The sequence below is a fragment of the Panthera pardus genome, unplaced genomic scaffold, assembly GCF_024362965.1.
Source record: "Panthera pardus isolate Hobbes unplaced genomic scaffold, ASM2436296v1 HiC_scaffold_17, whole genome shotgun sequence".
NCBI lineage: Eukaryota > Metazoa > Chordata > Mammalia > Carnivora > Felidae > Panthera > Panthera pardus.
In genome coordinates this window covers 140,143,205-140,155,854 of record NW_026526732.1, presented here as the reverse complement: position 1 = coordinate 140,155,854, position 12,650 = coordinate 140,143,205, and the positions used below count along the sequence as shown (strand labels likewise).

General features: G+C 57.0%; 3 protein-coding genes across 3 annotated transcripts in view; 1 reads left to right on the top strand and 2 right to left on the bottom strand.

The window, feature by feature from the left end:
• TFEB (transcription factor EB) overlaps positions 1–1,097 on the bottom strand; it is a 54,647-nt gene extending 53,550 nt beyond the window's left edge. The window contains exon 1 of the mRNA XM_019457094.2: positions 990–1,097. The gene's annotated coding sequence lies outside the window, so the exon portion shown is untranslated. The remainder of the gene's footprint in view (positions 1–989) is intronic.
• Positions 303–2,844, top strand: LOC109271604 (basic proline-rich protein-like). The gene is made up of 2 exons (XM_053905332.1): positions 303–2,345; positions 2,543–2,844. The coding sequence occupies exon 1, from the start codon at positions 303–305 to the stop codon at positions 1,356–1,358; it is 1,056 nt and encodes a 351-aa protein (XP_053761307.1). The 3' UTR covers positions 1,359–2,345; positions 2,543–2,844.
• Positions 2,809–11,353, bottom strand: PGC (progastricsin). Its single transcript, XM_019457095.2, has 9 exons — positions 11,295–11,353; positions 9,150–9,300; positions 8,747–8,864; positions 7,500–7,618; positions 6,823–7,022; positions 5,083–5,205; positions 4,303–4,450; positions 3,795–3,893; positions 2,809–3,102 (listed from the first exon to the last, which is right to left on the bottom strand). The coding sequence occupies exons 1-9, from the start codon at positions 11,351–11,353 to the stop codon at positions 2,950–2,952; spliced, it is 1,170 nt and encodes a 389-aa protein (XP_019312640.1). The 3' UTR covers positions 2,809–2,949.
• Between the last annotated feature and the right edge of the window lie 1,297 nt (positions 11,354–12,650).

Genomic DNA, 12,650 nt, shown 5'->3' with positions numbered 1-12,650 from the left:
ACGGAGCTGACATCAACCCTCTCCCTTCAAGGAGGGAAGTGCACGCGCGGCGCCGGCGTAGCTGACCCGGGTTCGGGGAGGTGGGGAGAAGACTGAGCGCGGACTTAGGGGGCGGGGCAGCATGGGGTTGGGCGGTGCGAACTAAGGGAATAAGGGGAAGGGGGCGTGTTTTCCGGGATTCGGGACCTAGAAGGTGGGGGGTACTCGGGGACGGGCAGATGGCCGGGAGCTCCCGGGAAAGTAAAAAGAGGGGCGCGCGGAGGGCGAGCTCTGGGCTTGGGGCTCCCACAGGTCGGGGAATAATGCAAGGAGGAGAAAAAGACAGAGCTCAGGGATACCAGGGGACGCGGGCAGCGGCGGCTTCTTCAAGACACCGAGGGAGAAGGGACGGGAAGGGGGGTGGGGAGGATGGTACTTCCACCCGCCCCCCTCCAGCCCGGGGGCGTGGCGCCGCCCAGGCCCTCCCACTCCCCCGGACCATCCAGGTTGGGCCTGGCCGGGCCAGACTCGGCCCCCGCACACCTCCCGGGCCTCCGGCGCCGTCCCCCGTACCACCCGCCCCAACCGCCTCCGGTGGAGAAGGAGTAGGCGCAAGGCCCACACGTCCCTCAAACTTGTTGCAAGTTCACTCCCACGCCTCCCGCCCCTTCGACTCCCAGCTCCGGAGCCGGGAAGGCCCATGCCCGCCCCGGCCCCTCCCGCCTGGTTACATAAGGTCGCAGAGAAGCCGCCCCCGGCCCGGGCCTGCAGTGAGGGGCCGGAGGAGTTCCTGGGCTCGGCGGGCAGCGCCGCTCCGGCCATGTGCCCAACGTCTCGGGCTAGACGGACAGCGGGGCGGGTGGCGGCGCAGCGCACACACTCCCTGTCCCCTCTTCAGCCGGCACCCCCATCCACCCACCTGTCTCCCGGACCCACAGAATCAGGGCGGGGGAGCCTGGGTCCGGGGTTCCCAGCCTTCCGCTCACCCTTTGGCCCTCGGTCCCTCTCACCTATCTCTGAAGGTCAATCCGTCCGCCGCCTGTCCCCCGCGGCTCCGGCAACTTGTCCCAAGTTCAGGTGTCCGGCCCGCGAGCTGCGCCTGCCGCCCCCTCCCGGACTCCTCCGGCTCCGCGCCACCGGGAAGGCCCGCCCTGCCCGCCCTTTCACGCTGCCGTCGGCGCCGCCGCCGCTCCCTATGTCCAGCCCGCGGCCGCCGCCTCCGCTGTCACCGAGCCCCGCGCCCGGCGCCAGGGCTCCCACTGTCAATCCGCACCCACTTCCCGCCGCGCCCGGCAGAGGGCAGCACACGCCCCCCGCGGTCCCGCCCCGCCCCGCTCCGCCCCTCGAGGGCCTACCGCGGCGCCCGCGGGGAAATGTAGTCCCTCCCGTCGGTTCTGCCAGGCACGCCGGGATTTGTAGTCCCACTCTGCGGGCCCTGGCCTGGGTACGGGGACTTGGCATTTAACTTGGAACTTATGTCGCACTTCGTTTCTGCCCCTTTTGCAAGTTTTTTTCTCTTCTCAGTCAGTGATGCCACGCACTCCAGCTCCCTATGTACACCCTGTGGCCTCTCTGACCCCAAGGAGAGGCCTGCAGGAGGTGTCTTGCCTGGAGTCTAGGAAGGATATAGGGTCCCAGATAGTGTGCTGTTGCTATAGAAACTACTGCATGGCAAACCTCAGTTTCCCTCATGTTTGGGAGTGGAATGCCAGACTTGCATCTCGTGCTTTCACCCCTGCACCTGAACATAAGGGACAAGGCTGGGGTCAGGCTGATCAAGGACAGCATGGAAAAATATGTCCAAGGAGCCTCCCTCCCTCCCATTGTGAGTTTTCCAATTATACCCCTCCTCAAGCCTCATCAGTCTTCCCTGGCTGGTGACCCCCACCACCATGCTACAGGGAAACATTTTGCAGATCTACTTCATGTCATTCCCCTGTTGGAAGTTACATAGCTCTGAGCTACCCTTCTCTGCTTTCCCCACTTCCTCCTCTGCCCAGTACCACGTAGCCCCAGATCTGTGGGTCTTTGACGGGTGGCTCCTAAGGAGAACAGGAATGAAATCTAGAGGAAGAAAACATCTTCCCTTGTTCACTTCGTTACAACAAATGGGCTTGATTTCCCGGTGATTCCAAGTAGCTATTGCTCTTGTCCACAATTAAGGGCCAGCCCTTCTTCAAATAGACCCCGGCGCGTAAGGGTCTAGGTGTAAATATGATCAGTTTCACTCAACCCAGACCTTCTGAGGCCCTCTTGGAAACAGGTTCTGGTAACATCACCTTCCTCCCGGAAGGACCCATGATTGCCACGAGTGCACACAGGCATCCAGCATCTCTCAGAAACTCCCAGTGCAAACCTGATCACAGGTGAGGAGCCAAAGGCCTAGGTGTGGGATGCATTGGAAACCCCAGTCACAGTGCTAGAAAACTTGCCTGGGGTGATTCTGGTGGTCATTCGGTCAATTAAGTCAGCAGAGCATTTTGGGTGGTTGGGGTAGGGCCCCTTGACCCATCACAAAGGAATGCCCTGCTTCAATGTCACTACCACTGTCTTCTCTCTCCAGAGACAAGCTGTGAAGAGACTCCAAGCTCTGAGGGGTAGAGGGACCATTCCCCGAGCCCTACTTCATGCCCCATCCCTCTTAGAATCTCAGTAACCCTCCTCCCCCCTCCCACCCCCGGCCACCACAAACCTCCTAGCCACTCAGGGAGAACACGGTCCAGTAGAGGCAAATCTACCCCTGACTCCCACTCTTCACCGCCCCCCCCATTCTTGTGATAGGAGCTGCCTTACAGGCCACAACTGCCCTCTAAAAACAACACGCTGGCCAACATGGAAAAGAACTATTTATTATGAGAGAAAACCCAAAATCTAAAAAAAAGAAGGCTGAGTCCAGAGAAGAAGCACACAGAGAAGCTCGGGGTAGGGGATCTAGAAGAAGAAGGGAGCCCAGGCGTCCAGGCACTCGGTCTAGGCGGCAACAGCAAAGCCCACCCTCTTGTTGCCAATGTCGAAGATGGAATAGTAGGACCTGAGGAAGACGTCCCCGAGGATCCACAGGGGCTGGCCACTGCTAGAGGGCAGGTAGGTGGCCTGGACTCTAATGGCACAAATGTCATTTCCCTGCACAGAAGGGTAGCACACATTCACTCATGCATGGACAGAGCCCTGCTCAGCCCTGAGCCCCAGGCCGGGAGCACAAACGCAGAAATGAGTGAGCCAGACGTTCTGCCCTTGAGGGCTCACAGGCCAACTGAGCCCCCAGAGCTGGGGCGGTGGGAGAGAGGTCTGGAATGGGTAAATGCACACTGCGGTAACCATCTATAGTCTCCTCTCCCCAGGTTCCCCTCCGCCTCTCTTTTGCTCCCCATTTGGAGTAGGTCAGCCTGGTTGGCAAAGCCTTGAAGCCAGCCCAACTTGGCTTCCAAACCTAGCTTCATGCTGACTGGCTGTGGAGCTTTGTGTCAGTGTCTTACCCTCTCTGAACCTCCAAGTTTTCACTTGTAAAATAGAAATTAGCACCTCCCTCCTTCAATGCTGTGACACTCCGGTGGGACAGCGTAGGCAAACAGGGCTGACCCTAGCTAGTGCGCCACAAACAACCCAGTGCCCCTCCACACTGATTAATAATAATAATAAATAACAGATGACACTCTTCTGTGTCACAGCCTCGTGCCCGAGAAGGGGTTTGGAATCGGTGGGTGGACAACGTGAGGCAGCATTGCCAGGAGCTGGGAAATGGCACGTGGTGAGGAGACCCAGCGCTTCCAGCTCCCAGCCCCTCCTCACACCCAGTCACATCCCTGAAGACTTACTCTGAAGAGGTATGAGGAATATGGCAGGGAGAACTGCACACGATTGATGAGGAAGGTCAAGGTGGGCAGGCTCTGGACGTTGTTACAGTCCACCATAAACTGCAGAGAGGAACAGGCCCAAGGGTCTCATCGTCCACATCAGAGGACCTGCCAGCCCCACCTCAGCCACCCCGGCCCCCCTCCCCCACTCGGCCCCACAGTCCAGCTCTCTTGCTCTTACTCCCAAGCCTGGCAAGTGTTGAACCAGTTTCCTTTGAGGAGCTGAAGCTCCAAGGAAATTTTGCTGAGTAGTAACCTCCTCGTGTCCCCTCAGGACAAGGTGCCAGCCCCCGCTGAATCCGCCTCTGGGCCCACAGCCCCAGGCATCCCAGAGCCCCCCATCTCCAGTGCTTCGGGGCAGCCAGAAGCATGGAGGCCAAGAGCCGGGCTATTCCTGTGCCGGAGGAAGATCATAAATGCCTCCTGGAGGGTCTCTCTAAAAGAAGGGGGATGTCTCCACCAGACGCACCTGTCCATACTGGTCCGCCTGGGCCCCTGTAGCCTGCAGAAGGTAACTCAGGTACTGCTGGGGAACCGTGAGCAGAGATGTGCCTGTGTCCACAATGGCTTCGCAGCCCTGGGAGCACCAGCCGGTGGCATGGCCACCAATGAGGAACCTGAAGGTGAGGAGACGAACCCCCTCAGCACCCCCAGCTCAGGGCAGCTGGGAAGTGGGCTTTCCCCACCACTGAGGGACAGACAGCTACAGCCGTAGAATCAAGGTGCGCCTCAGAAAAGTAGGACTCTGCAGAGGTCAATCGAGCCATCCCCCTGACTTACACCATACCAGACTCTACCCAAAGCCACCTAAGGGGTCATGGAATGTCTTTCTTACCAGTTCCAAGGAAGGTTCTAGAAACACTGAAAGCCGGGGTCACTGATTCTTTGTGAGTACGTTGAGCACATTGATCCCCCCACATACATCCCAGTTTCTAATCTCTAAGCACATAGTGTTGGACCACAGGGTCTATGTTTGGAATTCTAAGACCTACCCTGTATGTCGTCCCCATCCCACCCCGTTTTTCCAGGCTGAGCTGGACCTTCAATCTCCAGCAGAGGACAGCTGTAGCTTTGTGGGGACAGGCCTCAGAGGTCCTCTATCCCCACCTGCCAGCAGTACCTTCCTGTGTGTGTCCATCTGTGTGTGTCCATCTGTGTGTGTGTGTGTGTGTGTGTGTGTGTGTGTGTGTGTGTGACATGAAACGCCTCAAAGCCTGCCCACGTGCCTGGGACCCCACCATAGACTCACTCCTCAAAGCCAATCTGCCAGTAGCGCTCCTGGGTGACGGGGGCCCAGTAGATCGGACCCCTGTGCAGGCTGTGGTCGATCCCCCCGAATATGAGAACTGCTCCTTTCTGAGGGTTCATCTGTCTGCAGAAGGCAAAGAGAAGAGTGAGTCAGGGAATGACTATGGAAAAGATTTCCTACTGAGTAATCACTCTCAGAGGGAAATAGAGGTCCTGCCCTGGCTGCAGGCTGGGTGGGGGGGGGGGTCCCCGAGGCGGGTCTGTGTCTCCCCCTCAGATTAGGGCTCCCTGACAGCATGGCTGTGTCTCTTCCCTCAGACTGGGGCTCCCTGAGATTGGCTCTGTCTCCCCCATCAGACTCCCCGAAGGCAGGGCTGTGTCTGCCCGTCACAATGGGACTCCCCACGCTGTGTCTACCCCTCACACCGTGGAAGCCTGAGGGAAGGGATTTTTGTCCCCCTTTTTGACTGTAGCTCCAAGCTGAGCCCCTCAGCATTCCCATGCCTCGGGTTCCAGATACCGCTGCCCCACAAGGCCCTGCTTCAGGGAAAGCCACTGGTTGTATAGGTTCCCTGTGCACCCCCCTACCCCCCACCCCACATGCCCTTCTCCTGTCCCTTCCGCTTCTTGCTGCTTGGTGTCATATGTCAGTGGGAGCCTGACACTGAGTCCCACTTGTCATTTTTCTACTGGGACCGGAGGGAGGTGGGTCCTCGGCAGAGAGGAAGGGAGGATTTTTCGTGTGTGTTTCAGCCTCCCCTGGTGGTTGAACCTGAGTGTGGAATTGGACAGAGTTCCTAAGGGCTAAACTCAAAGCTAATTGTAATCAGAGGTAGAGAGTTAAAGTCCGCAACATTAGAAACAGAGTAATGTTGAAAGTCAGAGTCAAGCGATTAAACCCCAGATAGCAGATGCTGACTATCTCCAGAAGGTGGCTGACTAGCTCTGGAGAGGAAAAGAAGGAAAGTCCATTCCAGGCCACTCACCCCTGCCCCCACCCTCTGGCTCCTGGGCCATCGCTTGTGTGTTGTGAGGAAAACAACTTGTCAGGGGCAAATGATGAAGGTAGACCAGAAGGCTCCAGGACGTGGCTAGAACAATAGATCAAAGGAGATGAGGCCATTGATTATTATACAAAAGAAGTGTCCAGGTAGAAAATATTGGCTCAGAAGGCAATGAGCTAATGGAGGCTCTGGGCAGCAGGTAAATCCAAGATGTATCGAGAATCAGCAGCCACACTCAAAGCTAAGTTCACCCAGAAGAGGGAAAGATTCTGACCTGGACTAGAGATGCAAAGAAAAGTCAGAGTGGGCTGGGGACAGACGCAGGGATGGGGGAAAGGGTGTGGAGTGAGGGACAGTTCAGAAGCCCAGGAAGAAGGGGCGCCTGGGTGGCTCAGTCAGTTAGGCGGCCGACTTCGGCTCAGGTCATGATCTCGCGGTCTGTGAGTTCGAGCCCCGCATCTGGCTCTGTGCGGACAGCTCGAAGCCTGGAGCCTCCTTCGGATTCTGCATCCCCACTCTCTCTCTACCACTCCCCCACTCGTGCTCTGTCTCGCTCTGTCTCTCAAAAATCAATGTTAATAAGCCCAGGAAGAAAATGCTAGACATGGGAGTAGCTGGAGCCATTCCCTGATGGGAGCCCTCCAAACCCCAAAGCATTGAGCCTCACCCTTCTGCAGGGTCTGGGGGAAAACGGAGGGAGTTGCCTGGGAACTAAGGACACGCAAGCAGTTTCTTACCTGCCCAGGTAGAAGCTGAAGACTGGGCTGGAGAGGACGCCTGCCCGCAGCATGCCCTGCAGGGAGGTGGTGGTCCTACCCTCTGCCAGGGAAGGGAAGGCCAGGCCCATGATGCCATCAAACTTTGCATGGAAGAAATAGGGACTTGGCTCAAGCTCACTGAGGCCAAACTGTTGGTTGGGAACCTGGATGCTCTGGACCTGGAGGGGGCGCGGGGGATGAGAGGTGATAAGTGTAACTCTACCCACCTCCCCCAAACCTTCCCCCCGCAGAGGCTCCCTTGAGCATCCCTCTATCGCCTTTGCCCCTTGTCTTCTTGACAGGTCTCACAAGAACCACTTTCACTCTCAGGCCTCACTGAGCCCTGCCGCCCCCCCCCCCCCGCCCCCGCCCTTCATCTTCCCCCAGCTTTAAGCCTCTTAAGGAGAGGACCAGGTGTCCTGGGTGCCTGGCACATGATGCAGTCAGGGAGGGCCGGGTGACTGCACGAAGGAGCCCTGGGGGGTACTGATTTCCTGGCCTGTACTCAGTAAAGCACTAGGAGTTTTCCCATATTTTCCAGCATCTCCGTCTGACCTCCCATGAGACGGTGAGGTCTGTGAGGTTCCAACCCGGCTCAGAGCCCCAGGGACAGTCCCCACGTCCCGGGGCAGGGAGCAGCCTGCCACGTGGCTCACCCTTAGAGTGTCATAGCCGTAGATGCCGCGGAGGCCGCCACTGCCGTATCGCACGGAGAAGATCTGCCCATTGCTGGAGTAAGTAGAGGACGCGTTGGAGTTGAAGTGGGAGTGACCGGCTGCAGTGGGAGGGAGGGTTTGGGGAGGCAGGCTGGCAGGGGGAGGGAGGCCCACCTATGTCCCAGCCTGTGCTCACATCCTGGGGCCTCAGCATCCCTGGCCACGGAGTCAAGGGGTGGCCAGCCAAGGGGGTTCCCAGCATTGGCCTCAAAGCCCCCTCTGATTTACAGACCCTTGGGGTGCCCTTTGACCGTGACCCTCCGGGGCAGGATGCATAGAATCCCTCTCCACCTCCCTGGTTCCCTTTATATCCCCACCCCACCCCCATCAGCTCTAGGAGCAGGTGAACCCCAGGGCATGCCCGCACTCCCCCCACCCTCGCCCCATCAAGAAACTGGTCATACCAGGAAGCTGAGAGATTAGGAACAAGGCCGACGAGGCATTCTTGGGAGAAAAGGTGTCAGGACCCAAACCCCAAAGCTCTGGCAGGGACCAGGGCAGCCTTAAGGAGGGGAACCTGGCCTGTCTTGAAATACAACTGCAAGGGGGTGCCTGGGTGGCTCAGTTGGTTGAGCGTCCGGCTCTTGATTTTCGCTCAGGTCATGAGCTCACGGTTTGTGCTATCAAGCCCAGGGGTCGGGCTCTGCACTGACAGTGTGGAGCCTGCTTAGGATCCTCTCCCTCCCTCTCTCTCTGCCCCTCCCCTGAATGCATGATCTCTCTCTCTCTCTCTCTCTCTCTCTCTCTCTCTCTCTCTCTCAAAATAAATAAATAAAAACATTAAAAAAAAAAAAAAGAAATACAACTACAATACAGGGACCATATCCTATACTGTTGTCCCATGTGTCTAGGGAGACTCTCAATGAGAACTTCGTGAAGAGTGGAGAGAGTGGAAGAGAAAGAATGTTGTAGATGCTGCTGGGAGGGAATGGCCTTGTCTTCAGTGAACAGAATGGAGCAGAGAGAAGTGGGCCGGACCGACCAGAAGGGTCAGGCTGGAGCAGGTGAAGGAACACGTGTGGGTGAGAGGGAAGGCAAAGTAATCACCCAGCTCCACGGCCGGCCTCTTCTCCTCTCTGTCTTGCACATGCCCCTTGATCCTGGCCAAGTCCCTGACTCTCAGGATTGAAGTGCCCCGGCCTCACAGTCCCTTACCGGCCACCTGTCCTTGCAAGCCCAGCACTTACCACAGGCCTGGCTCTGGCAGTGAACAGAGGGCACCCACAGGCTGGAGGAACCAGTATCAAAAAGGACAAGGAAGTTCTGCGGAGGAGTCCCAATGCTGATCTCACCAAGGTAGAGACTCTGGGGGGGCCATGGGGCAGGCTCTTAGCTCTGGAGGGATCCAGGGACCCTCAGGCCCAGCCAGACCTCCATGGACAGAGCCCCTGCCCTATAACCCACACCAGAGGGAGAGGCCCGAGCCTAGCTCCCGTACTTGCCCAGAACGCAGAGCCCTTCAGGCCAGTCTGACAGGCCCCAGGGGCTTGATGGGAGGGTGCAAAGTAGATGGTGCAGCACACCCCCAGGGCCTGGCCTCAGACTTTGCCGGTAGAGAGATGGAGCCCCAGGGAGGGCGTCAGGACTCACATCCAGGAAGGCCAGGGGCTCGTAGACGGCATCGAGGTTGCCAAAGTGGTACTTCTGCACAGGGTCGTGCTTGGGGTTCCTCAGGAACTCCCCCAGTAAGCCCTTCTCCTTCATGGTCTCCCAAATGGACTCTCGTTTGCTCAGGGGGACTCTGCAGAGGGACTGGGGTCAGGACGGGGCCTCCCTCATTCCTACAGCACCTCTGATGGTCCCAGTCCCTTCTCCCCCCCACCCACCCGCCTCTCCATCTCCAGCCACATGCCCCAGACTCCCTGCTCCTCTGTCCCGTGTGCCCATCTGCTCTGGCTCCAGCTCTGGCCCTTTCTCTCTGTCTCTGTCTCTGTCTCTTTCTCCCTCTGCCTCCCTCTTTGCCTCTCCCTCTCTTCTTTCAAAAATCTTCTCAGGACTTGCTCCAAGATTCAGAAAACAAATACCTCCACCCATGCCTGCCCACATCTCATCTCAAGGCTCCTCATCCTTCCCTGGCCCTCTGTTCTCAGGTATCCCATAAATTCCTTCCCAGAAAGGGGAGGGGACTTCGGCCATTACCCTTGGCAGGATATACGCTTTGTCTTTTATGTAAGCTCTACGTGCAACGCAGGGCTTGAATTCAGGACCCCGAGATCAAGAGTTGCGTGCTCTACTGAGTACGCCAGCCAGGCAGCCCAGGATATGTGCATTTATAAGAAAGATTTCAGAGATGGCAGAGCTCCCCCCAGATCCTCTGCTATGGTGGTCCTCAGGCACCTGACCCCAGCTGATGTGACAGAGCATGGGCAGAGGGGACAGCACTAGACTGGGACTCAGAAGACAGGGTCCCAGGTCTGCCCACACTGCTAATCCCCTAGCCTGGGGCTCATCACTGCTCTTCTCCAGACACCAGGCAATGCGGAAGTTGGTCTGGGTGGTCTGGGGCCCAGATCAGCTCTGGAGTTGGAACTTCTGAGTTCTGGGCTTCTGGCCCCATCCCCCTTGGCTGTCCTCCTCCAAGACCAGCTTGCTGTCATTACATAAGGGGCCTCTGTGGGTCCACCCAGGCTCGTTCCAGACTCCAGAAGTGCTGCTTCTTTCTTTTCTTTCCCCATCTGAATCCCCATTCCGTCAGGACCCCTCATTCTTCCGAAATTCTTAGCTACAGCCATTCACATTGAGCTGTGAAAACTGACGATTGCTTGGCTCACCATCTCGACAGAATTTGCATATTGCAAACAGATTTCTCAGAGGAGCTGGAGGCATCAGTCTTTAAGGGTCACATAGCAAGCAGTGTGCAGGCCGGGAGCGCTCTGGAGGTCCTGGACGCCACGCCTCCTGCTCCCTTTCTTCTGACACCTTACCTGGCACGTAGACATCACCTTACCGCTGTTTCTGCTTCAATGATTGTGCCATCTGCGCTATAAATTTTGGGCCTTAAGGGAATTTTTAGCAAATGTCTGCCTATCCAGAAATAATCGTTCCTTTCTGCAGGAGGAAAGCAATCCTGCCATCCGGGGTCTGTTTGGACAGCAGTCACCCTTACTACCCTGTGCCGGGTCCTTCTTTTCTCATCAGAGGGGAAAGCGCTTCTGCAACCACCAACAGAATTAAGTCTGCAGAAAGGCATGTGGCCCCAAGTTAAAGATTACAGGGGAAAACCCCAGGATGCTCAAGACAATGAAAACAAAGCGCAAGAGAACAAGAAATGAATTAGCCCGCGCAATCACAAGGTGTGCAGCCTCTGCTTTTGTTACCAGAGATAGCATCACTCACACAAATTGCTGAGATGTTTTGCAGATCCAGACCAGGGAAGGGAATGACCACCCAGTCACAGTTGATGAAACCGGACAGACCAGGGCCGGAAAGACAAGTCAATCAGTCCTGAAGTTGACCCGATCCCTGACCCATCAGAAGAACCCACGACTCTCAGCCCCCTACCCTGCATTCAGCATTAGCGCCCCGTTCTCTGAGTGGTGTAACACCAGTAAAGAAGCCTATCTTTCTTGACCGTGAATGCTCAGTGTCTGTCTGTTGTAAAGGCTTGCTGGGCATCTAGTGGACAAACTCTCCTTTGGTTCAGTTGTAGACGTTTCCTGAGGGCAAAGGTTGTAGCCCCTTCTGCCTCGGATGCCCCAACCCACACCTGCTCCGGCAGCCAGGCCCCAGACTCACTTGACCACTGCGGCCTCCAAGAGCTGGAGGCTGGCCAAGGCCACCACCATCCACTTCATGGTTCTTGTTCCCAGCTGGCCACAGAGGGAGAGCCACTCCAAGTTGACTGTTGCAGTGGAGGGAAGGCCCTGAGCACTCCTTCTGCCTTTATACCCCCCGGGATCGAGCCCAGTCCCTGCCTCCTGGCCCTAGGCAAAAGTGTGACCTCAATGCCGAGTGTACCCTGTGCTCCGGGTGTCTGTGGTTTCTGTGCGTTTTCCTTTTGGAGGGTGGCCACAAAGCACTTTCTTCTTCTTCACTTTTTAATACAAGCAGAGGACGCCAAACAAGTGTGCATAAGAGTTGCCATAAGATGGGCTGGTGAGGATTTCTTCTTGTCCAGGAACAGTGGCATGATGTGCGCATTTTGGGGTGAGGGCCAGAGTCAGGTAGACTGAGGGCCGTAGGGCCTCCATAGACAAGTTTTCACATCCTCACCACTATTGCCATTTTGGAACATATAATTTTTAGGGGCGGGCGGGGGGGCTGTCCTGTGCACTGTAGATGTCTAGCAGTATTCCTGACCTCTATGCACGGGATGTCACCAGCAGGACCCTAGTTGTGACAAGCAAAAATGCCTCAGGGCATGGCCCAGTGTCCACCTAAGGGGCAAAATTGTTGAGAATCCCTGGTCTGGACACGATGCACTCAGAAGTCTGGCCAAGTCCTGGTTTCCAGCACGCCCCAAGACCTCGTGGGATGCAATTTGGTTGACTGGGGGATGATGGGGCCGGTACCTGGGATGATGGTAATGACCATGTGGTAGTGAGGGCGGTGTTGATGGTGGCGATGACGGCAATATCCTTAGCTCTAAAGCAGGTGCTGGGGCTGAGATGCCAGTGGCTGAGGTCAGAGCTATTTGCAGCAAAAGGGGGTCAAATGGAGAGATTGTCATCATGGTTCAGCAGGTGCTGGGGACACACCCCTGATGTAAATTACACTGGCCCCTGGCTGTTCCACTTGTACTGATTTGCAACAAAGGGAGGCCTGGGGCAGAGGCAGAGGAGGAGGGGACAGCCAGAACTTGCCTCTGTTCATTGTCTCTCTTCTCCGGCCCCATTAGACTTCCCTTGTCTTTAGCGCTCCTGAAATGCCTGTGTCCCCCAGGGCTGTCATGTGCTGCTTTTCTGCCCCTGAGTCTAGTCAACCCAGGCCTCTCTCCCTCGTCTGCTGGCCCTCCCTGCTTCCTGGCTACAAGTTTCTCATTGCCTGAGATGATCCGGAGCTGGCCCAGTGTGCACCAGCCTGGCACAAGAGAGCGCCCACTTTGGGGTGAGTAGAAAAATATCCCCGTGTCAAAACGCTCCCTGCCCCCTT

Excerpts from the sequence above, each read along its gene's own strand:
- LOC109271604 (XM_053905332.1), top strand. The coding sequence starts at position 303 with ATGCAAGGAGGAGAAAAAGACAGAGCTCAGGGATACCAGGGGACGCGG.
- PGC (XM_019457095.2), bottom strand. The coding sequence starts at position 11,353 with ATGAAGTGGATGGTGGTGGCCTTGGCCAGCCTCCAGCTCTTGGAGGCC. Across the intron at positions 9,301-11,294 it reads TTGGAGGCCGCAGTGGTCAA|AGTCCCCCTGAGCAAACGAG; the intron begins GTGAGTCTGGGG and ends GTCCCTCTGCAG. Across the intron at positions 3,103-3,794 it reads ATTCCTCATACCTCTTCAGA|GGAAATGACATTTGTGCCAT; the intron begins GTAAGTCTTCAG and ends CCTTCTGTGCAG.